Source organism: Squalius cephalus (genome assembly GCF_949319135.1).
Source record: "Squalius cephalus genome assembly, chromosome: 13".
In the NCBI taxonomy this organism is placed as follows: Eukaryota; Metazoa; Chordata; class Actinopteri; order Cypriniformes; family Leuciscidae; genus Squalius; species Squalius cephalus.
This window is the reverse complement of record NC_137134.1, coordinates 6,622,861-6,648,913: the sequence shown is the minus strand read 5'-3', so window position 1 is coordinate 6,648,913 and position 26,053 is coordinate 6,622,861. Positions and strand designations below refer to the sequence as shown.

At 38.4% G+C, this 26,053-nt stretch overlaps 1 protein-coding gene across 3 annotated transcripts in view; it reads left to right on the top strand.

The window, feature by feature from the left end:
- atp11b (ATPase phospholipid transporting 11B) overlaps nt 1-25,006 on the top strand; it is a 54,772-nt gene extending 29,766 nt beyond the window's left edge. Inside the window, exons 22-32 of one of the 3 annotated variants that reach the window (XR_013823140.1) lie at nt 1,671-1,816; nt 1,902-1,961; nt 2,152-2,279; nt 3,266-3,404; nt 5,594-5,659; nt 5,736-5,839; nt 7,400-7,565; nt 12,531-12,616; nt 15,529-15,656; nt 21,103-21,236; nt 24,640-25,006. Coding sequence is in view for 2 of the 3 variants with exons in the window: in XM_079890062.1 (XP_079746188.1) it covers nt 1,671-1,816; nt 1,902-1,961; nt 2,152-2,279; nt 3,266-3,404; nt 5,594-5,659; nt 5,736-5,839; nt 7,400-7,565; nt 15,529-15,656; nt 21,103-21,205 (1,040 nt within the window). In the remaining variant the exon portion in view is untranslated. The remainder of the gene's footprint in view (nt 1-1,670; nt 1,817-1,901; nt 1,962-2,151; nt 2,280-3,265; nt 3,405-5,593; nt 5,660-5,735; nt 5,840-7,399; nt 7,566-12,530; nt 12,617-15,528; nt 15,657-21,102; nt 21,237-24,639) is intronic. The other 2 variants (XM_079890062.1, XM_079890063.1) reach the window with 2 other exon arrangements.
- The last annotated feature ends 1,047 nt before the right edge of the window (nt 25,007-26,053 follow it).

The following is a 26,053-nucleotide window of genomic DNA, read 5'->3' as shown; positions in this document are numbered from 1 at the left end:
TCATGGATAGATGCACTTTTATCATGGACAGATGGATAGATGCACTTTTATGGTGGATAGATGCACTTTTATGAGGATAGATGCACTTTTATGATGGATAGATGCACTTTAATCATGGATAGATGCACTTATCATGGATAGATGCACTTTAATCATGGATAGATGCACTTTTATCATGGATAGATGCACTTTTATCATGGATAGATGCACTTTTATGATGGATAGATGCACTTTTATGATGATAGATGCACTTTTATGATGGATAGATGCACTTTTATGATGGATAGATGCACTTTTATGATGGACAGATGCACTTTTATCATGGACAGATGCACTTTTATGGTGGATAGATGCACTTTTATGAGGATAGATGCACTTTTATGGTGGATAGATGCACTTTTATCATGGATAGATGCACTTTTATAAGGATAGATGCACTTTTATGATAGATAGATAGATGCACTTTTATCATGGATAGATGCACTTTTATGAGGATAGATGCACTTTTATCATGGACAGATGCACTTTTATGGTGGATAGATGCACTTTTATGATGGATGGATGCACTTTTATGATGGATGGATGCACTTTTATGGTGGATAGATGCACTTTTATGATGGATGGATGCACTTTTATGGTGGATAGATGCACTTTTATGAGGATAGATGCACTTTTATCATAGATAGATAGATAGATGCACTTTTATCATAGATAGATGCACTTTTATGATGGATAGATGCACTTTTATGATGGATAGATGCACTTTTATGGTGGATAGATGCACTTTTATCATGGATAGATGCACTTTTATGAGGATAGATGCACTTTTATCATAGATAGATAGATAGATGCACTTTTATCATAGATAGATGCACTTTTATGAGGATAGATGCAATTTTATCATGTATAGATGCACTTTTATGATGGATAGATGCACTTTTATGAGAATAGATGCACTTTTATGGTGGATAGATGCGCTTTTATCATGGATAGATGCACTTTTATGATGATAGTTGCACTTTTATGATGGATAGATGGATAGATGCACTTTTATGATGGATAGTTGCACTTTTATGATAGATAGATGGATAGATGCACTTTTATGATGGATAGATGCACTTTTATCATGGATAGATGGATAAGATGCACTTTTATGATGGATAGATGCACTTTTATGATAGATAGATGCACTTTTATGAGAACAGATGCACTTTTATGGTGGATAGATGCGCTTTTATCATGGATAGATGCACTTTTATGATGATAGTTGCACTTTTATGATGGATAGATGGATAGATGCACTTTTATGATGGATAGTTGCACTTTTATGATGGATAGATGGATAGATGCACTTTTATGATGGATAGATGCACTTTTATCATGGATAGATGGATAAGATGCACTTTTATGATGGATAGATGCACTTTTATGATGGATAGATGCAAAACAGAAACGTCCATTCACTGCCATTATAAAGCTTGGAAGAGCCAGGACATTTTTTTTATATAACTCAGATTGTGTTCGTCTGATAGTCATATACACCTAGGACGGCTTGAGGGTGAGTAAATCACGGGCTGATTTTCATTTTTGGGTGAACCACTTTAACCACTTGCAATTCGGATGTAATTGCGGGAATATCAATGAAGCTAACTGACTTAAACCCTATACAGGAATCATGGGCAAAGAAGGAAGACAGGCCGTGAGAAACAGCGACTATGCAATCGCGAGGTTCAAGTTCCTCTCCAAATTGCTGCTTGTTCACGGCCATTTCTACTACGTTAGAATAGCAACCCTTGTGCAATACTTTTTCTACAAGGTACGTTTTCTCGGAGTGGAAGCCTTTTGTGTTGCTTTCCAGAGATTTGCGTTCTCATAATGGTCTTTGTTTTCTTTTCTTGTAGAATGTGTGCTTTATCACTCCCCAGTTTTTATACCAGTTCTTCTGTTTGTTCTCACAGCAAGTAAGTGTGTCCTGATGTCATGTCGTATGTCAGTGTTGTACATTCCTTAACCCGTGTGCTGTGTTTAAAACCCTGTAACACCTTCTGTGTTCCTGGTCAAAAATGACAGTGTGTGAGAATATTGGTTAAGTCTGGAGACCTTTTGAGGTGTGATCAGTGTGTGATTTCTCCTGCTCTCTTGTTCTCGCAGACTCTTTATGACAGTGTGTATCTGACGCTGTATAATATCTGCTTCACCTCTCTGCCCATACTGGTGTACAGTCTGTTTGAGCAGCTGGTGCATCCACACGTTCTGCAGAGCAAACCAGCACTTTACAGGTACACCAGCACACGTCACTGACACAGGACCTGGACACGGGAAATAAATCTGATTTAATATATTACCAAAATAATACCAAAACACTGCTATTTTCAGTTAGGGGAAACGATTAGTGAACACCAGATTTTAAAATCAGTCCATGACATGGTGCAATGAGTCAATTTAAACCAAACTGCACCGTCTCATATTGTTTTACAAAAACAAAACTGGCTCTTAACAAAAATTTATTTTAAAATAAAGTGCATACAATTATAAAATCAAATAGATTCAACCTAAGCTCTCAGGGCAGTTCCAGTTTTGTTCAATATTTCATCATATTCAGTCATTTTAGTCAGTACTCTGATTAAAATGGCATATAGATGTAGTTGGTAAAAATAATTTTACTTGACAAGAACTTTATGTATGTGTGTGTGTGTATACTTTTTATGATATTGCTATTTCTTTTATCAATGTAGTTAATAAATGGATTAGTAAATTTACTACCAGGTTATTGTTAATTAAAAGAAATCATTACTTGAACAAAGCAACATCAACTGAAATGAAATGAAGAATAAAATACTTTTTAAATTTTTGTTTCAGCTAGCTGTTCAGCAACACTACCTCATTTTTGTTTAGTTCAGGTTGAAACACTAAAATAACTCAAAATAACTCAATTTTTAAAAACACACATTTCTAAAACTTAAACAAAAATTTAAATGAAAACAGGACATATAAAAAATAAAATTGAATTCAAAATATTAACCAAAAAAGTAAGATTTTCAATGACACTAAAAAATTAAGATAATAAAATAACACCGTTTTGTAAATTTATGTTTTTGTTGGTTTTTCTTCTATTTATATTTTATTTCAGCTTTATTTCAATTAACGAAAATCATTTTAGTAGTTTAACTTTGGCAATAATAGCACTGAGAAAAGTACCAGCTTTTTATGCAGTAAATTAGGGTTGGTTTTAATTGAATGTTGACTGTAATTTTCCCTTCATCAGAGACATCAGCAAAAATTCCCAGCTTTCCTTCAAAACCTTTTTGTACTGGACCTTCCTGGGCTTCTGCCACGCCTTCGTCTTCTTCTTCGGCTCCTACATCCTGATGGGAGAAGACACCACGCTGATGGGGAACGGACAGGTCAGCTTGAACTCTCCGGCTTTATCTCCTCCTCTCCTCCTCTTCTGTCATCTCAGCTCATGTGTGTCTGTGGCTCTACTCTCATTTTTGCTAGCATGAAAGTCTTTGAAATCCTCCACAAAGCGTCATGTATAGATCGCCGAGATGCTATCTGAATTATTCAGCTCGAAGGGCTTAAGATAATGAATGCACTTAAACGTTAATAACCCTTACTTGGCCTTAGTGACTATTGATTAACTCCAGCTTACAGACACAAAGCATCAATCCTCAAACTGATTACGCCGTTATCTGGCACATTTGTACCACACTGTTAGGTGTCAGTGGATGTGGGCTTTTACTACTTATCCATATTCTCTCTCTTTTTCTGCTTCTCTCTTTCTCTTTCCTGCTGTGCATGCTCTCAGATTTTGCGAGCTAACAGGCAACTGGTAAGAGTTGAGTGGATTCCAGTTGATGCATGTGTCTTTCCTAATGACCAGCTGTCTCTGTGGTTTGCTTTAGCACGAGTGGCTCTGATCTGTGTTCTTTTGATACACTGCCATCCTCTATTACGACAAGCTTTGGAAGCGCTGCCTCACTCGCCTTTTGCATGACAGCAAATGGCTTCCGACAAGCCGGAATCTCTGTGATATAAAGCGATTGAGCAGGGTTCATCACATGTTTCATTTTGGAGGAATTTATAGTCTCCAGATATTTAGTTTGCAGAGTCGCACTAGGGGTGGGAAATACAGGGTATGATACGATACATGGCTCACAATACCGATATTATCATGATACAGTAGGGGTGTCACAATATGTTGCAATATAAAAATGCAACAATATGTATCGTTGATAATGACCATGTATTGTGTATAATTCACCCAAAATAAATTACTGTGCGAGGAAAAAATTCAAGTTTACAGAGTTTTAGTGTCAGTACTACATTAAATTACTATATATAATGTAGCATGGTTGACACCAGACCCTTCTCAGTCGTCTGGTTCTGGGGAAGGTTCATTCACAGGCCATTTCCAAAGGGGCGTCACCAACGGACGTCGCTCAAATGCCTCTGGGCGCAATTGGATAGACCTTAAACCAGGGTTTCTCAAACTCGGTCCTGGAGGGCCACTGTCCTGCACAGTTTAGCTCCAACCCTGATCAAACACACCTAGCTGTGAGTTTCTAATGATCCTGAAGACATTGATTAGCTTGCTCAGGTGTGTTTGATCAGGGTTGGAGCTAAACTGTGCAGGACAGTGGCCCTCAGGACCGAGTTTGAGAAACCCTGCCTTAAACCAATCAGAGCAATCGTCATCGTGTAAAGCCCGCCTCAACGTTTGTGATTGGCGCCTCAGTTTGGAAAAATTGGAAATGGGCTTGAATGGGCTCTTGGCCAGACGGACTTGCATATTCGTCTAAAATAATCCTGCATTTTAAGCTTCAAAATCATGAATATTTTTACTCTGGTGTCACTATTGTCCTGACATGTGGGTATCGTTGCACCCCTACGATACAGCAATTCTGCGATAATCGCTATAATGCTAGACAATCCTATAATGATACGTCACGATATCTGTCTTAACTGTGAAAACAAAATGCCTGTGAAAAGGTTAAGTGCAGATTTTCTCTTTATTCAAGTCCGAACTGTTAGAAAACAGCACAAAAAGTAAATCAAATTTAAAAACATTTTAAGTAAATTAAACATTTTATGCTTATACTTTTATATTTTTGTGTTTAAACTGACACATTTAACTGCTTATCGACTTGGTTTATATAAACCTGGTACATTTCAAAATTTACCAACCTCTTTTATTTAAACCTGGGAATAACATATCAGTGTTTACCAGCTTCCTTAAATAAACCTGGGAATAGTGTTGTTAAAAGGTACTGACTTGGGTATTTAAAAAATGTGACGGTACCAGCATTTTGAGCGCCGTTGAGCAGATTCTTAAACGCCCCTGATTGGCTATTGGGTTCACGCGCTCATCAGATATGTCTGTGATTGGCTACAATGATCAGCACTTCCAAACCATGTTGTAAATAGACATCTTTGACGCGTCTATCAGCCTAAGTATCGATTATCGCATCAGACGGAGAACGGCAACGATATGTCGCCCTATCGATATTTAGTCCCACCCCTAATTCGCAACAACAACATCAAAAGGCTAATCTTTTGATACGCTCTTTAAATATGTGTTTGTTTCTTGCAGATGTTCGGAAACTGGACGTTTGGCACTTTAGTCTTCACTGTGATGGTTATTACGGTAACGCTGAAGGTACGTCACAGGTGAATGCCACATGGATGGGTTTGTAAACGAGCCGTGGGCTTCATGTGCACCGTTCTCTCCACAGCTGGCCTTAGAGACACACTTCTGGACGTGGATGAACCACTTCGTCACATGGGGCTCCATCGCCTTCTACTTCATCTTCTCCTTGTTTTACGGCGGCATCATCTGGTACAGTATTGCTGCGGTTTTCCCATAATGCCTACAGAAGGTTGTTCTCATGAAATGGTGGCATTTATTTCTAATTTTGTGCTTTTTTTGTTTCATTTGAAAAGGTTAATCAATGAACTTTTATGTTTTCCAACGACATATCCAAAGTATTGTAATCATCATAGAAATGATGGGTCTACCTTAGAAGAATGTGTCTCTCCCATTATTCAGATTAGTGGTCAACAAATATGAGTTATCCCCAATCCCCAATCCTTAATATGCGGTTACAACCTTGCATTGTAACTGGTCATGTACACCACACAAATCCCTTCAATCTTCTACAATGTATTTATTTAATTAAATTTGTAAATTGTGATCAGTTAAAAATAATGGTCGACCGATATTGATTCTTTGATGGTCGATGCTGATATCTGATGGCTGATCAGATGGTACCGGCTATCTAATGAGGTATTTGACTGAACTGTTAAACAGAGATGGCAATGTAAAGATGAATTGGTGCTCAGACGCTGTCAAAATAAAAGTCTGCTTCGCCTTAAAATTAAAGTCCCGTTTACGACACATCGGCCAAGCGGAAAACCAATGGTGCGATACTTTAAAAAATGGCAAATATCAGTCAATATATACGTATGCCTTGGCTATATATATCGGTTTACCACTAATTATTCAACTTTGAATCAATAGCCGCGTTTCCATTACCCTTCAAATTGCGCAAATTGAAATTGCGAATTGAAAATACACTTAATGGAAACACGTAATTTTCGCAAAAACTCCCATTTATCGTAAAAAAGTTTTTACGCTCGCATGAGGTGGTTTTTCAGGCAATTCGAAAAAGAATTATTTCGCAAAACTGCAATGGTTTTTGGAATGACTTATCGCGAGAGGAAAAAATTAAGTTTTAGTCGCATAACATCGGTTAATGGAAACACCGTCATTTCGCAATAGTTTTTTGTCGACATTTAGAAAAAATCGCAAAAGTTTTGCGCAAATCTGTAATGGAAAAAGGCCTAATGACAGTTTGTTGAAACCTGTCGACTGAACTAGTACAGAACTAGTTTTTTACAGTTCTTTTTTACGGGACGTAGCGCAATGGCATTGAAATGAGTGCAGGGTCTCGAAACGAGTTTTTAAAAGTTGATCTTGTACCTTTACACTCTGTTTTAAAAACATGCCGTTCATGCACAAGATTTTGACATGTATAGTCATTCTGAAATCGTAGATTTTTTTGTTATTAAAGATTTTGCTTCACATCCTTGCGCCGCAATCTAGAACGATTCAAGTCTCTGGTTACTGGGTTTTATTTTTGTCCTGTGTGAGAAAGTGGAAGTCAGGAACAATGTGCAAATAGATTGTTTTCCCTTCTAAACAGTGTTTAGTTGCTGAATTGCTGGTAAAAAACAGTTTGCTCTTACATTGGATCCGGTCCCACATGACCAGCATCAGTGTACTTAGGATTTTAGTCGAGATGTTGTGCTCAATATTTGGCTCTGCCTCTGAAACAATTGGATATTTGACCGCACTAGTTGGTTTCAACTAACTGGAGATGTGTTCCCCCTCCGCTAGGCCGTTCCTTCACACACAGGACATGTACTTCGTCTTTGTTCAGCTGCTGTCCAGCGGCTCGGCCTGGTTCGCCATCATCATCATCATCATCACCTGCCTGTTTCCTGATGTCATCAAGAAAGTCTTTTACAGGCACCTGCACCCAACCAGCACGCAGAAATCTCAGGTGAGCGTCACACTGCAAACACCGATTCAGATGGAGAGAGAGATGCCAACATTTATGCTTTTCTAAGTGGACACTGATGAAGCATGTGGCTCACGTCACCGCATGAGTTCTCACCAGCAGCTTCAACTCACCTTCACTTGACCTCACTCAGACATACGGCATCAGGACAGCATTACAAATATTAAAAAATCCTCTGTGTATGTCTGGACTCTGGAAGGGCAATGCTTCTTGTCTGGTTGAATTATGAGATTAGATAACGGCAGGTTGTGGCGTCATGTGTATTTTTATTGGTTACTTTCTGTAAAAAAAGTATTTGTGCGAAAAAAAAAAAAAAAAAAATCCTCACTGACAAGATGTTAAAGTTCCTCATTTACGTGACATAATAATTCCTCAATCGCTACGATTGTCAGCACACCAACATTTTTGTAGTCCTTACCAATTCCAGTGATATTCCATGATTAATTTAGCAAAAACAAATGTTCTTTAGAACATGTACACTAGGGCTGCACGATATTGGGGAAAAAAATACATTGCGATATTTTTTCCCCAACGATATATATTGCGATATTGCAAGCCATCAATCCAGGCTAAAGTCAATAATTACCATTCCATGTTATTAATAATTTCACTAATAAACAAGCTTCATTACAAGTGACAAAAAGGTCACTTAATATTTTATTCCAAAATTAGAACATATTTCTGTAAGAATTCGGTGAAAGTTCTACGCAATCCAACGTGGTGGCGCTCTTAACAGATGTTTGTTTGTTTAGTGGGCTACAATTCCTCAAAATAAGTAAAAAAAAATCGTATTCTCTCTCGATACTGATGATACTGACTCGCGATCTTCGCAGTAGTGAACACGCCGGAGAGAAATGCACATTTCATACAGTTTTATTTAGTTTTGAATGGTTATGTTTAAAAGTAGAGATTTCTGTAGATAATAGATAATAGAATATATATAAGGTACCTTATACGCTGAGTTTCGGTTCATGGATGATAGCTTAATCAGTTCAGTCGCTGGCGCCTCCGTGTCGTGATTATTTATTGTCTGCTATATTTACTTTTTATTTATTAAATCCAGGAAATTGGATAATGAAACACTGATTAAAATTAAGATACAATTAATACAAAACGAAATTCGTTTTAAAGAAAGGCTTTGTGCTTTCTGTTTGAGGTCTCTGTGAAAGTTTTAAAGCAGTCTTTTAGTGCCGCTTTCAGAGCGCTCGCGTCCGTAATGGAGAACTGTCACGTAACATTGTTTTTTCCTCATAAATGCGAACACGAAGAATAAAAGACAAAAGACTTTTTAAAAAAGACAACCATCCACAACTTTATAACACTCCCGGCAAAGTACCTCTTTTTGGTCAACATCCTCCTTTTTGTAGCCGAAATAGTCCCAAATAGCTGATTTTGACTTTCTTTTTGGTACGAAATCATCATTTTTTTTGCGGCGGATCCTCTTCGTCGCCCATTTTTAGCTATAGGATTGCCAGTGAATGTTGGCTGTGAGCGATGAGCAGCGGCACAGCGAACCAATCACTGTGCAGGCACGCGGAACATGCAAATGTCACCGCAGCAACAAGCCATACAACAAACTCGTGTTTACTGTGTGCTACCGTTCTTTTAATACACCATGAGTGCTACTATACCCTTCACATCGCATGTTCCGGCGATGTGACTATCGCTCATGCGCACATCGCGATGTCGATGTTAAAACAGAATATCGTTCAGCCCTAATGTACACCATTATTTAAAAAAGTTTATACTACAGGGCCGTTGAATGCTTGAATCTGATTGGTTGACGAACGTTCTAAGGTGTGCATTATTTTCAGGGAAACGCACGGCTAAAGTAGTTCCAGGCAGGTCTTGACCGCATTACAGTTCCATATCACTTCGCGTAGTCAACGGTAATAACGGAAAATAGGATACAATTCATAACAATAAAAAGCATTTAGCCCCATGCGCTTGATCTGCAATTTTCAATGTCTAGCTTCACAATCAATAGAAACATGCAGTTTAATTTTAATAAATAAAGTATATAGTCCTGTCTATATTATAATCAATAGAAAATTAAACTGAATATAGGCTAAATAAATGGATAGTCCTGCAGTACGGATTTTTATTGCAGATAATAATAAATAAATAATTATTTATAGGCCCACTTGTTAAAAGGGCTTTGTGTTTCATTTATTTGGCTATAGTCTACTGTCATCTGTCAATGAAAAAAAAAAAAAAAAAAAAGAATGAACGAATTAATTAAAACGAATTAAATTAATAAATAAATAGGCTAATAATACTGACGCACATGCTTTTCTGTCTCATTATTGCAACATCTCTTTCTAATAACTGCATTAATAACTGCATAAAGCCGGGGACACACTTTAAGGCCGGTTATGAATGCAATTTGATACTTATGACTGATCATGCCCAAACGCGTGTTCAATGCGTTCAGTCTGTGTTCAAAGTCGGTGTTTAAAATCTGTCAATGAAAACAGTCAGAGAATGTGTCAGCTAGTGTGTGTCCAGCATTAGTCTGCTATCAGCGGCTCAAACCTCCGTTACTAACTCTAAAATGACGTTTTGGAATTAGCAACGGAGGCAGTGGATTAGATGCGTAAGAAATTAGACCTACATACAAGAGCGTTTTAATGACAAAAACTTTACAAACGTCTTGAAATACATAATCTGAACAATGTTTCGAGGTGTGGTAACTGTAGTATAAGCGGAATAATTGACTTCAGGCCGTTGAATTATTAGAAAAATAATGCACACCCGAGGTGAACGGCCACTCCGCTTCGCGTCGTGACCGCATTACCACCTCGGGTGTGCATTATTTTTCTAATAATTCAACGGCCTGTCGTCAATTATTCCTTACTTAATACTAACAGTTATTAATAACAATGGCATGTGGCCTCCTGGGTTCCAGTCTGCTGAATTATTCTGGCGCCACTATAAAGGCCCCGATAAACACTTTGTTCTTCAATCAGGAGTGAACAAAAGTTTGAAACGGTTGTTTGCAAACGGACTGATCCTTTGGTCCAGTATATTCGTGGTTTTACTCGTGTTCGACTTTAACGGACTGAGCGAAAGAATTGAACCTCGTCAAAGAAGGTGAAGCCCCAGAGACACACCTGTTAAATGTTAATCGTCACACATCAATGACAGCTTGAAGGAGTTTAACAGCCTGCACAAAGTTGAACCACCTAAGCAAACTCAAAAACGTTTTGGTTTGTCCAATTGAATTAGGGATGACAGTTCATTCTGCGATTTCGCTTGAGGTACATTGAAGGCACAAACTCTCTGATTATGCGCAAACACTCCGAAGCTGAACAAGACGCTGCTACCCGTTTAAACCAAGCAGTGTGGACTAGCTAATATATCAGGGAAGTTAAATACATTTATGTAATGAACCTATGGCTTCAAGTTCATAGATTTTAGGGTCTAATTCCTATATGTCTTTAGGTTACTGTTTTGCATAGGGCTGTGACGGAGTTACACTGGCAGTTAGTTGTGTTTCAAACTCAGTTTTAAGTTTAAAGGTTTAACAAAATAAATAATGCAGATAGCAACCAAATGCCAGTATGGAAATATTTGGGCTCGACTTTAACGCTTCTCCAAAACAAGTGGATTTTTTGAAGAGGCGAGTGAAAGAAAGAAAGAAACAATTAGCCTGATTAAAACGTCAATACAAAACAATAGCTAGAATCACCAAAACCCGAGAATGATTCTGATTTTATTACATTTAGTGGAAGTGGCGATTGATGGTGGATAACAATATGCATAATGTACAATCAAGAGTGCTGTTTTCCTGAATACATCACGATTGAAAATGTGACACAAAAGTACAATAAACAAGCTGTTATTATTAATGTCACTTACATTTTAGACACATTGACTGTTTTTGTTCTGTTTCCGCAGTGAAAATAGTTCCATACAAAGATCACAGCAGAAACACAGATCTCAAAGCAACACTTTTATTTTACACACTGTTTTTATTACTGAATGATTCAGTGTTTTGAACAAAACGGTCGAAGATTCAATGACTCATTCATAAACAACTTCCTCATTCCTGAACGAATCAGCCGTTTGAACATAATGTTTGAATGAATGATTGGTTTCATGTTTAAAAGTGTCATTCTTTCCAACATTTCTTATTTGTATATTGAAAAAAATATATATTTAAAAAAAATGCAGTTGTGATTTTTCAGTGTAAATGATTTAATTTTATTTGTAACAGCCCTTTATATTATTCTAATCAAAGTTATTGATCACATTTAAGAATTTGAAATGAAAGATAAAGCATACATTTAAATGCTTTTTAAAAAAACCTTTTTAAAAGTTAAAAAAAAAATGCCCTCGGGGTAAATATCACAAATACGCATATTTAAATACGTCAAATGATAGGAATATTGCTTCAGAATAAATTATATTTACAACAACATGAAAAAAAATCTTTTTTTCCGGTCAAGCGAATGAGCGATTTACTTGTCCGGAGTATGAGCACATGACGAGCTCAATGTCGAGCCCTGTTTGCATTTGTGCCGAATGAGCCAAAAAATGAGGCTTATGCCATATATCGGCTTTGTATTATTTATTTTTGCGATTTTTTTGCCGTTATTTGTGTAGGAGAGTGCGAGAGGTGAAAATAAGTTTAACTCGTTTTTAAGGGAAATGAAACCCTTTACGTTCTCTCTTTTAATCCTTCCATTGACACTTCTCCTACTTCCCTGTGTGAGCCGGTAACTGAAGTGTTGCTGCGGTGTGGGTGTGTGCCGTCAGCACACGCTGCCCTGCGGATGACACCCGATCGCCCTGAGTGCATTCTCTCTCTCTCTGCGTCGACCACTTGCTTCCTGTTTCCTGTCTTTCTCATTTCTGAATGTGTGTGGTGGGTGCATCGTGGAGTGTATAACTGCACATGTGACTCTTCCTTCTCTTTACTGACCCTCTGTGTGTGTTCTGTAGATGTACACCAACCGCGTGGCTATAGGTGACGACTTCATCGCACTTCAGCCTCTGTCCAGAGCCAAGAATCAGCTGGGCAAGATTAGGTAGAGTAGGAGAGACACTCTCACACTGCATGCGGCAGGAAAAACTAACAAGCATTCGAAGAGGAGCGTGAGATAAACAAGTCACCCTGCATGCGTAACCCGCTACCCTGCAAGTGCATGAGTCTGTAGGCCCGGTTTAACGCAGACGCAAGCTTCCTCGTGCAGCACGGGCTTGAGCTCACGTATGAGAAAAGAAATGTTTTCCTGGACTGCATGCTCCCAAAACGATTGTATTGTTACTCTCTACCAACGAGCAGAGAAATGAGCTCCAGTCCAGCTACGGCAAGACATCTTTTAAAACAATGCTTATTAAAATCTGAATTTGACTGCTTTTAAACATTACAACTTCCATGTTGTTGGGCTTCTTTTAAATTTCCCTCTTTGTTTCAAAACCTAGTGTCTTTTTGTGTACTTCCAGGCGAACCTTCTAAGGCAGCATCATACACTCCTAAATCGAGATGTGGCTTTTTGGGTTCCTTTCGGTGAACAGATCCAAGAAGAACTTTGTGTGAAGAACATTTTAATAATCTAGAGCAAGGGGTTCCCTTAGTTTTCCATTCCAGGACACACCAAGAAAAGTGTAATCTCTCTCAACATCCCCCTAGTTACAAGTAAATATACCAACATGTATTTGAAATACATTTATTTAATGCGAAGTATACTACAAATACATATTTAACACATTTAATATAAATACCCTGCACTTGTACTATTAGTATACTAAACTGGTATACTGTTAAATTGCTTAATGCACTTTAGTTATCCGGAAACAGTGCTGAGTATATTTGCTTGTGCTAAAGTGGAACTATTGCAAGTATACTTTAGATATAACACTTTAAATATCTTGCATTTAAGGACTGATATTATACAGTGATCATACAGTCCTTTATTAATAGTGATGATATAACACATTTTAGGCTTAATATTAAGAAATGTGCGTTGTTTAATAAAGAAGTACTCCAAATAAACTTAAATTATAATATTTATATCAGTAAGTCTCAAGCCGATATGTCAGTAAATATATTAATTGATTTGTAGTATGCTTAGTATGAAATAAATGTATTTTAAATACATTTTGGTTTTCTCTAGGGCGACCACAATATCTGAGATTAGAAAGCAACTGGCATTACTATAAACTTAATCTTAATCATAATTCCCCACAGTTTCTTGTTAAACTCAGTGTTCAGCGCAGAAAACACTCTCATGCTCGTTTAGCATGCGTTCGTGAAATGTGAAATGCTTTTTACAGACAGTTTCCTTACATGTTGGTCAGTAGCCAAATGCACACGAACGAATGAAAACAACACACTCTTAATACGTCTCTGAAAGACAACTGCGGTGAAACAGCCTTTCGTGAAATTTGAATTCTCTGGTGTAATACAATATGCAGAATACAGCGCAGTGATTGGAGCGAATATCATTAATAATGCGGACCGAGCCACTTGACCATTCGCTGCGCATGTGCGAGCTTCAAAACACGCAGCGCAGATTTAAATAGTTCAATTGCACTATATATTTGAAAATCGCACTATAAGCGACTTTGCACGACCCATCTTTTCCCATCTGCGACCCAGTTTGAAAACTCCTGATCTAAAGAACCCTTTTCCTCTAAAGAGCCTTTTGTGGAACGGAAGCGTTCCAAGCGTTCTTCATGAATCCAGGTTCCAATAAAGAGCCTTTATTTTAAGAGTGTAACTGAAATGTAAAGCTTATAAGAAACTGATCTGGAACCTAGTCCAGATCATAGTCTCACGTGGAGTGCAGAGGCGAGTCGGCTCACAGTTGTTTCAGTCGAGTGTCAGGTTAGCATGTTGCTACAACAATAGCCCCTTTCACACAGCAATCCCGGTAAATTACCGTAAAATTCAAAAATGCAAAAAACAAGCAACAGCGTTCTGGCTTTTTACCAGTAACAGACCATCACGCCCGGACGAGGAGAAGGGCTTTAGTTTCGGTATCACTCCAGTTTGAAGACATTTGTAAACAGTGCTGATTAATAGCGTCAAACGCATAATTTTATGAATGGCCCAGAGCCGTTGCTCTTTCAAAGGCTTCTGATTGGCCAAAATCACTTCTTACGTCAGCGCGTTCTCTGACCTCGTACGTGCAGAATACCGTAAATCTGCACTCACACAGCGCATATACCGGTGATTTACTGGTAATGGGACAACTTCCCTCACTGGTAGATTGCCAGAACCAATTTTCCGGGATATTTGAAGTCCTGTTCACACATGATCTGTTAGCGGTAATTTACCAGTAAAACTGTATGTGTGAAAGGGGCTGTTGGCACTAAGCATAAAGTTGTGGCCACATTTACAGAGATCAATCAGTTCAATGGGAATCTGCGCGGTGAAGAATATTACATTATGGACAATAAATGTCCCTTTGTGTATTTAACGTCAGGTGCAAGTTTGATGAACTTTGACACATAAATTTGCTTCAAACCGACCAATAGCAAGACTCTTGGTTTGGCAATGGCATGTATGTGGGCGGAAATTCATAATTAAGGAACAAAGCAAAACTGCCGATCCACGATGGATGAGGTACTGATGTCTACTGGACCATTTTTGTACAAACCTGCACTTTAAAATGATAAAAAAATCCATAAAAAATAGTCTGTTGGGAAGCAGTTCTTCAGGGTTGGTTTGTTTGCTAGGCTGCGGGAATAGCTTTAGATGTTTATCTTGACATCATTATTCCCAAATCATTCAGCGTATTCAAACACTTCTCTGTTTGCTCTCTCCGTAAAGATTATGATGCTGCCTTAGAAAGTGCCCTTGAAATGCAGGTCACAAGGTTTCTCGACTTCAGAAGTGTTCTCTTGCAGTGGACGTGGGGCGGTTTCATGCTCGTTCACCTTTCTTCTGTTTTCATCCGTTCGGGAGACTTACCGCGTTGTTTTGTCCTTCCAGATGGAAGCGGATAAGGTTTCAGTCAGCTCAGAATATGACTCTGCTGAAATCGGGAGCAGAGGCGAGGACAATCGGCCACTGATCGCTGCTTTTCCTCCGCCTCTGGGTCAGCCCCACCCTTCCCCTAGGTAGAGCTACACCCACCCGTCTGTGTGTGTGTGTGTGTGGTGTGTGTGTGTGCGCGGGGTCATGGCACACTCGTTCTCCCCGTGATGTAACCAGGAGCGAGGGCTGCTCTGGGTGGCACATAGCGCTGGCATGAGTCTTAGACCTTTGTCTGTTACATTACCATCCGTTCGATGGACTAATCTAATCTCAAGTGCCTCATGTGTGCATGTCTTTATAATCATCTTCTTCAACTCCATCATTGTGACATTGTTTTGTGTTAGCAATCACTTGTTAGCGTTTTCATCAGCTCATTCAATCATTGACTTATAAAGTTGCTGTTTTTCCATGAATGACAGCTATGTGTGATCCACTAATGCTTTCTTTATTATAATAATAGCATGTTTTTGTCGTACTACGGTCATGTATTACAGGTGAAACTCGAACAATTAGAATATTGTGCAAAAGTTAATTTACTTCAGTAATTCCACTTAAAAGGTAAAACTAATAATTATTGAAAATTACATGCAAAGCTTATGAACATGAATTTGGGGTTTTCATAAGCTGTAAGCCATAATCATCAAAATTATAACAAATAAAGGCTTGAAATATCTCACTTTGCATGTAATGAGTCTATATAATATATTAGTTTCACCTTTGAAGTTGAATTACTGAAATAAATGACCTTTTGCACGATATTCACATTTTTCGAGTTTCACCTGTACACTGCAGCCAAATATGGTTGTCAATGTCGTTACAGTTTTTTTAGTGATTAACTCCTGAAAAATTGTGGTAGCGACAATTGAACTTTAATTAAATGCATATACTGATGTTTAGCAAAACTAGTTGTTAATGCGGTGTAGGGCTGTGTCTGACGATTATTTCGATAATCGTTTAATCTGGCAATTATTTCTACGATTGATCGGAAGAAAATCTGACCTAAAAATGTAACATTTTGTTTAGTGTTGTCGAAACAATGTGCAAATTGAATGCTATGAAAACAAATCAAGCATTAAACGGCACACATATGTCAAAGCAACTCGCAGGGTAAAATAAAAACGAGTAACTAAAAAGTGTTCATTGAAAGCACTTCATATAAAGCTTTCTCGTGTTTTGGACGGCTTGGGTCGTGCTCTTTCCCCTCAGCGACTCATTCGGTGTCCTCCACTGTCTTCCAGATGTGCTTTGTCCATAGAAACGCATCTCTCACTCATTTAAAGTCCAGTGACTACAAATGTTTAATAATCAAATTGTTGATTTGCTTTCATTATTGATTTTATCGTGTATTTTATTTTAAGTGTCACTTTTTTGGACACCAAAACAAATTATTTTCTTGGTTTACAGTTCAGACTCCTGTATTCAGTACACACACACACACACACATGTTTACTGCAAACCCTAGTTTCACATCTGATTTGACTAGTTGAAAGCAGTTTTCCCAGTTCTGTGTGTATCGCTCAGGTTGACAGCAAGAACTCGAGCATTTGCTACTGTAAGTTGCAGTTTCAGCCACAGTTGTTCATGTGACTCTCTTACCTCTACAGATATTCAATGGGTAAATGTGATTTTTTTATTTTTTTTTATGGCTAGCACATTTATTTGTAGCTGAGCTGAGATGAAATGACAGCGGTGTAATTTTTCATCTGGAGGTTATTATTCATCAAACCCTCCAGCGATTACTGGACAGGTTCTGCTTTTGATCAGAGCTGCACGTATAACTGACTCGTTATTTACAATCACACTGCGTTTAATCTTTCAGCTACTTCCTGCTTATATGGATTTTTAGCAGAACTACCATGTCGTAATAGCTAAATCTTTAGCCCAGCAAGCTCAGGTTAACAAGAAACCTGAAATCAAGGAAACATGGCTATTTCTCCCGTGGCTGAAGTGTTGGAGATTACTTGTCTGTCATTATAGCTCATGTTATTTGTGAGCTAGTAGGGCAGTCATTAAAACAACCTTTCCTCTAGAACTAAGTGTGCATGTACCCAAACTCCTCGTTTATGCATTAGTCAACAGACACATTTGTCTCAGGACTGATAATTCTGCAAGGCATGCTGAAGAGGGTCGAGAGGGATTTAATGTTAATATTGGTGGTTTGCATAATGCCGAGTCAGGTTGCCTGAGCGAGATCGGAGAATTGACCTCCTCAGTTCTGGCTGCACACACTCTTTTTCCTCTCTGAGTGGTTTTTGAGTGCATCTGATCTGAATTAATTCTTGTTGGATTGCTCAGGCTGTAATTTAACAAGCAGTATTGAATAGAGGAGTTAAGTGGAACTGTGATTTCTGTCCAGGCAGAGGCCAAGGATGTCTGTGTTTCTGAGGAGACGGCATCATTTATCACTTTAATCTATTTTTATTTTTTAGGTTATTCATTGTCTCATTTCAGACCTCTCGTGTATATGTAAAACCATGCACTGCATTTATGATTTGAGCTCAGTGTTTCAAGCAATGCCTCCCATTATTGGGATGTCCCGTATTCGAGGCTTGGTTCAGGTGTTATTATTTAAACTTACCTTATTTTAACACTGTCTTCAAATAGTGTACAAATTGGTGCATCATTACTTTGTTCATTTAAAGAAATAACGGCACAAATGCCGAATATTGCATTACACAGCACATAAAGACCTTAGTGACCATCTCAAGTTCTCTGATAACATCTATTGAACTGACATGAAAAAATATTTATCAACTCCAACTGTAATTTTCTCAAATAAAGTTAATGTCTGAAAACTGATCAAACTAATATTTACTGAAAGGTTCTTTTAAGTTTATCACTACAAACCACAAATTAAAACGTGGCTTCATGTACTGAAAATAATGAAATACAAATAATGAAACTAATCCACAACAGATTTCATTATCTGTAAGTAAGGTCTGTATGTTGTGCTTCTCACATCACTTTAAACCCAAAGTTTGCTTCAGTTTTAGCATAGACTGTAAAAAAGATGGTTGATGTGTCTTTCCACTATAGGAAAATGAAGCGAGAATATCCTAGGAATGGCCGTTGAAATCTTGCCCTGATTCAGCCAATTGAAGTCTGCGCCAGTAGTGATGAGGTGGCGCCGCGGTTATCAAGTTAATAATTAACTAATACCAAACTTATTAGAAAAAACGACCACTTGAACATACATCAGCGTGATGAGAACTACCTAAATTGACAGAAATTTAAGTGTATTGGATGTTTTAGTTTGGCTTGGGTCCCATTAATTACATGGAGAGGGCGGAGTTTAAGACCTGTACTGCAGCCAGACACCAGGGGGCGATCGAAATATTTTGGCTTCACTTTTCAGGTTGTGTTTTTTCCACTTTTCCACACTTGCTTTTTACAGATAGGCTAGATTTTGTGTACAGTGTGCATGACAAATTTCATCATTACAGTATGCGCATATTGTACATGCTCAACTTGATTTTCCAAACCGCGCATACACTGTACGCTCAGCTTGCGTATGCGCATTTAGTTTTATTTTTTTAATTAGTTGGTTTACAAGTTGGCAACACTAGGCTGTTTCTTGTATCACAGTGGAAAAATAAATTAAAAACAACCTACTAGAACAGCACCAACAATAGACGTCCACGTTGACTAGCGCTTTTGTGAGGTGGTTAAGAGAAACTCGCTACTCTAGATTAAAAGAGTTCAACGTACATTTTAATCGCTCATATTCTCTGGACAAAAACAGGACAGATGCTGGACAAAGATAAAACGTTGTAATGCGCATGTGCTAAGTGTTCAAAACTGAAGTATACTTTGGGCTTTTCAGTACTTAAATCCACATTTCTATGGGCAAAGCTGTTTAATGCGTACAAGACACCGCAAGCAATTACAAAATAAAGAGCGAGGCCCTTTTTAAACACCTTAAAGGAATAGTTCACCCAAAAATGTTAAATTCTGTCATTATTTACTCGCCCTCATGTCGTTCCAAACCTGTAAGACCTTCGTTCATCTTCAGAACACAAATTAAGATGTTTCTGAATTAGCCATAGACAGCAACGTCATTGCAACTTTCAAGGCCCAGAAAGGTAGGAAAGACCGTTAAAATACTCCATGTGACGACAGTGGTTCAACCTTAATGTTGTGAAGCAACGAGAACACATTTTTTCTCGCAGTGCTTCTGGGTTCTGCATCAGAACGCCGGCTCCTTGTGTCAGCAATTGAAATTGTTGAATAAAGTCATTATTTTGGGGGGTTTTGCGTACAAAAAGTATTCTCGTCACTTTATTACATTAAGGTTGAACCACTGTCGTTACATGGACTATTTTAACAATGTCTTTACTACCTTTCTGGGCCTTGAAAGTTGCAATGACGTTGCTGCCTATGTGGGATTCAGAAAGCTCTCGGATTTCATCAAAAATATCTTAAATTGTGTTCAGAAGATGAACGACATGAGGGTAATTAATGACAGAATTTTCATTTTTGGATGAACTATCCCTTTAAGCCCAATTTGTGCCCTTTTTGTGAAAGTGCTGTTGTAAAATGTAAGACAGATTCCACATTTTGATGTGTAAAGAGTCTCCAATATGACAAAATTAAAGGGTAATTCTCGCCAAAATGCAACCTAAAGTATTTTTGTAAATCTACACGCGGCGAACTTTCGTTTAAAAGCATAATTACACAACATGAAACTTTGCTGGAAGTATCACCAGGGGCTCTACACATGAACTCCAGCATTGAGAACATTGTTTGTGTGCACAGAGTTTACTAAAACGAAAGATTTTGAACAACTCACTGTAGCTGTTGTTGTTTCCGGCCGCCGGCATTTTGTTTGTCAAAAATAGTCGATCTCCGAATGTGAATGAACTGACTCTGAATTTTAGTATTGTTTCTTATATGAGGATCCTTTTTCAAATACAAGGTCAATATTGATTTTCACTAACAACAAAACAACAAATTATCCGTGAATTTATATGGAACTAAGCTTTAGGAGCTTTCCATCTTTACTCTCCTCCCTGTTACGTTGCACTTGGAGATCGACTGTTTTTGACTGTCAAAATGCCGGCGGCCGGAAACAACAACAGTTATAGTGAGTTGTTAAATCTTTCTTTTTAGTAAACTCTGTGTACACAAACACACAGATGTGTGTTTCTCAATGCTGGAGTTCATGTGTAGAGCCCCTGGTGATACTTCCAGCAAAGTTTCATGTTGTGTCGAGCCTTCTTAGTGTTTTAAAAATAGTGATTTTGATACTATCATCGTGCCCCAAACACTCCCATTCAAAAGGCAATTTGACCGAACACGAAAATACGGTCAAACTTACAAGTGGCGTTTCCATCCTAATTATGCTTTTAAACTAAAGTTTGCCTCGGGTAGATTCACAAAAAAGACCCTAGGTTGCATTTTGGCGACAGTTATCCTTTAAGAAATCTAATCATTGCCCATTATGAACATCAATGAGCAAATGATCCATACAGAAATGTTTGTTAGAAGCTGTTTTGGTGTTCTGGCTCACCTCTGTTTTTCCTCTTGCAGTTTATTGAGGAGTACCAGGGCATCGGATGCGTGGACTCCATGTGCTGTTTCTCGGAGGGGCAGAACGCCTGCTCACGGCTGGGCCGGCTGGTGGAGCGCATGACGGGCCGGTGCGACCCCGCACGAGCCTCCAGGTGCGACCTCTCTCTCTCTCGCCTCTGCTGTAAACACATCTCCTACAAGCTGGAGCACGACGAGCCCGCGGCCCGGGACCAGTGAGGCCTCGAAGCACTCAAGCATTCCCTCATGATTACAGTGTAGAGCTTAAGACGGGTGCTTTCATTTGCCTTTTTAATGTTACAAAGATTAGCTAGAAGTCTCCAGGTACGTACATATACAAGGAAACGTGAATCTGCCAACTCAGTGTCTTCGTCTTTCATCGTCTTCACCTTCTTTCAAGGTGCGTCCTTCTTTCCTGGTGTTCGTGTCTTCTCTGTGTCGCAGATCAATGTTCTCTGCTGAAGATCCACCTTAAATATTGTGCCTCCATAATCGCTGAAGTCGTCTCGTCTCGTCATCGCGCCCGGTTATTAGCAAGGCAAACGTTTATCGTGCCAGTTTATGCAAGTATATGCTTGTCGAATGTTGGACTATATGACTTGATCCATGTCATTTCGTGTTCTGAGACGTTGCATCCCTGTTGAAGTGTTTTAATCCGCGTCTTAGTCTTTGCCTTGCGTGTGTTCCTCTCGGCGGAGGGGTTTGTGATGATGGCATGCGACTGTAATGCACTCCTAAGCCTCAGCTCTTAGCCTAATCGTCTTGACTGTCTGTATCCGCACTTTGAGAAGCTACTCCGCAGTGGTGAGATGAGGACACGGAGACCCGGTCTCGCTAAACACAAGACTCCGGCTCCAGTTTAACGGCTTGAACACTGCCATTGAAGCGCAGGGTGCTAGAGGAGTCTCTGCTCTGACTGGCCAACGGGAGCCACTGGCTCATTTATTGCAAAGAAACAAGGGACCACATCGTGAGCGATTGAGTGAGACACTGGTAACTGTAGTCTTTCGAGAGGATTGCTTTTGTTCATCTTTTTTTTGTGTGTTACTTTTAACTCAAAGCCTTACGGAAGTCAAATCAGTCTGTGTAACTGCATGAGGGCAGCGTTTCATATTCAAGTATGTTTAGTAACCGATGTCCTTCCGAGACGTTCGTTGACCCTATTATTCCCCTCTCCGTCTTATGCTGTCTCAAATGAAGCATCTAAACTATTATAAGTTGTTGCATTTATCAATGATCTGTGCTGCTTTTCTTCCAGTGGTTCTCAACTGGTGGGTCCAAAAATGGCTCTTATGTTGCTGTTTTAAATTTGTTAAAAGGAAGGACAAACGTTTCTTATATCGTTGGAGCTGATGGCTTTGTGAGCCGCGCTTAATGTAGCACTAAACGCGCTTCAGACAATCTGAGTTTGAGTCTTTTGCCGATCTCGTCTCCCACAATTCTCTATACAGTCGTGTCACATGTTGATTTATGTCTCTACATTCAGTCACTCTACATTGGTTTGGTACAAAATCATTTGTTAATTGGTAGCATGGAGCCAACATGCCCTAAACAAACCTTGCGCAGCTTTGTTCCGTGTACTTTTGTATGACTTTGGTATGTCTACAGCGAAACCAGTTGAGAACCACTGCTTCAGACAATGAAAGAGATTGTTTACTATGGTATGAAGCCGGTAAGCCACATATATGCATACATTTACTGATATAAATGCGAAAACACGCTCTAATTTTTTAACTTTTTACCTCTTCAAGATCTTAAAACGGTTGTCTTCATCTGCAACATGTGAAGATGGTACATTTAATTTGCCCTCTTCTACTTTCTTACACGTGATCCAAAGATAATCGCATTACTGTAGCTATCGGTGTATTCTTGATCTTATATAGCATGGATCTGTTGATAATATGGCTGATGTTTTGATGAAGACAATGCCCTCTGGTGTTCACGAGTAGCAGGTCTGGCGTTTGAGGAACATGGCTTTGCAACGGCTCCGATCCTCAAGGGCTGCTTAAATCCACTCTATTTACAAATATTATATACATTTTATAGTAAACCTATATACACATATTTTTCTACAAGTACTAGATTTATGTTATGAATTGGTTTCTACTTATATACTGTAAATTATCTTAGTTTCATATATAGGTACCATACCCAACATATTATGCCTAGGAAAATGTTAATATACTTTCAAGGGAATGTAATCTATGTGAATGTCAAGGCTGTGGAAGGATGTTGTGTTTATATTTGTTTTTTGTCCATTAACCCACACCCATTAACCCATGTTGCACTAACATTTCCTCATCCATTTCTCCATTGGCTGTGACTCTTGTCGGTTTCTTGCTGATCTTCATGCACTAAGAGTTAACTGGTTGAAGAGAGACTTAGAAATATACTCTTGTAACCCAATAATTAATAACTCATTCACACAATGGCAAGACCGTAAACTTAATCATGGATGCAAATGCAGAGCTAAAGTTAGCCATTCCTCAGAGATTGTCAAATTGAAATGCATTTTAAACCATCGTTTGAAATTATATCTTAGATATAATAATAGAAATTGGGTCATTTTAACCTAACAGGATGGATTTTTTTTTTTTTTTTCAAAGTGAGATAAATCAGTTAAATAATAAGTCAAATCAAGTAATACCAAATATTAAGGGCAGTTAAAGGGTTAGTTCACCCAAAAAATGAAATTCTGTCATTAATTACTCAATGAAGATTTTTTTTATTTAAACTGGAGAGATTTCTGTCCCTCCATTGAAAATCTGTTCACCCAAAACATTGGCGTTTGAGAAAGTCCATGAAACGGAAGCTCGACTTTACTCGATCGATGCACGAGAACAAACCGCATTGGTTCTTGCAGAAACTCGAACTTGCTTCCGGTTACCATATTGTGTGTGTTTTATATATGTATGGATCAGTGTTACTTTTACGATGTCTACTTTTTGAAGCTCTAAATTGTTGGTGTAATAGGCCGAAAGAAATCTCAGGTTTTATTAAAGATGTCTTCATTTGTGTTACGAAGATGAACGACATGGGAGTAAAGGATGACAGAATTTTAATTTTTGATTGAACTCTTTAAGGATTTTAAATATATATATTAAGACTTCTAAACTGGGTTTTTTTTTGTAATGATTGATGCAGATCTCGATATTTAGATAAAAAGGTGGTCGATATAATGTAGATATATTCATTATACAATTTAATCATTTGCATTGTAATATATACATAAGGGTAACTCTTATTTTAAGGTGGCGTAGTTAGACGTTACTACGTGTACTTACTATAGTAATAAAATATTATAATAGTAAATTATGCGTAATTACAAGTAACTAACCCTAACCGTAACTTTATAGTAAGTACATGTAGTTAATTAATATTACTAATACAATGTAACTACGTCACCTTAAAATAGTGTAACGTACTTTAGTTCTAAATGAAATAAGACTTTAATCTATGACAGAAAGCCATAGATTATCCACACCAGACTATCCACACTGTCCCCCTCACTGTTCGCAATTTCCTTGATACTTCCAGATCTTGGAGCGACACTGAGACCTTCTTCTCCAATGACCGGAGCATCCTGACGCTCTCGCCCATGGAGGTCTCTCATTGTTAATGCACCAGCCCCAGTCTGGAGCCTGAAGATGCCCTTGAGCCCTTGTCCAATCACCAGCCAGACTTTCACTGATGTCTCACTTTAAGAGCTCTGTTAATCAGAGCGTCACGTCATATGTGATCAGCAACAAGGGATACGCGGAAAAACCAAAGGATGTGTCTGACTTGAAAGTTTCTGTGTTTCCGCTGCTCGTAAAACCACGAAACTGTACGAAAAGGGCCGCCATCTTTCCTGAGGAAAACGAAGGGGTCTGTTTGAAGCCATAGTTCCCTCTTTTAATTGCCTGATTTTCAAGGTATTAAACGTGAGCACAGTTGCTCACAAACCCGTAGCCTCCCACCCTAAGATGCCTACCTGTACTTAATCTGTACAGATGATCATGATGCATGAATGTTGCGGAGTTCTCGATGGAAACCTCGCATATATCGTCCTTGAACTCTTTCACCTCCGTCGGTCATGTGCCTGCATATCATTTCTCCTTTCCTCTGTCTCGCACATGCTAAATGTTCATTTCTAACTATTGCCATCAGTTAATTTATCATTGTTGCCGTGTTCATTGTTTTTCTGCTTGTGTTGCTAACCACTTGTCAAAGCTGTTTGATAATTTTCTTGTTTTGTGTGTATGCGTGTGTGTATTTAATCACATAAGAGGGCGTGGTCTGGGTTAATGTAAGTCCGGAGCATTGAGACAACCGTTTTAAACTTGCTTAGATCAACTATATTGAAGTTTATGATATCCGACTGCATGCTACACTTTGGTCAATCTGTCTCAATATCCCTGTAACAGAGGCCTAAAAGTGAACTCGACATAAACGCTCCCATTTTGAGGAGTCTAGTCTTGGGGTTTCTCTTTATTTTTGCTGCGAAGGCCAGGAATCTGGTGCCGTGACCCGGGTCAGGTTTTATGATGGAGAACGGTTACATTATGAATTGTGGATTACTCTATTTTGGTACTTCTTCTTCTCTCTAGATTTTATTTGTATATCACTTCTCATGTCAATGTTGATCATAACTGTTTCAATTCTTGCGTTAAAATCAAACGGCTAAGTTGTTTTGCTATATAATGTGTTTTATATAGCAATGCAAGTAAATGCCACTTGTTACTCAGAGACATTAGCAATAAGACTCGATCTAGACTGGAAATACCTGATCTAGCTGTGATGTCAATCATCCATGTTGCGGTTTCATCTTTTTTTGTGTAAACATATGTTCTTCTAATTGTACTCTCCTCACAGTGAATATGTTTATTGCTGATGTTATGAAAGTTCTATTTACGGAATAAATACATTTATAAAATCTAGTGTTTCATTGTTATTAATCCACATTTCAGTT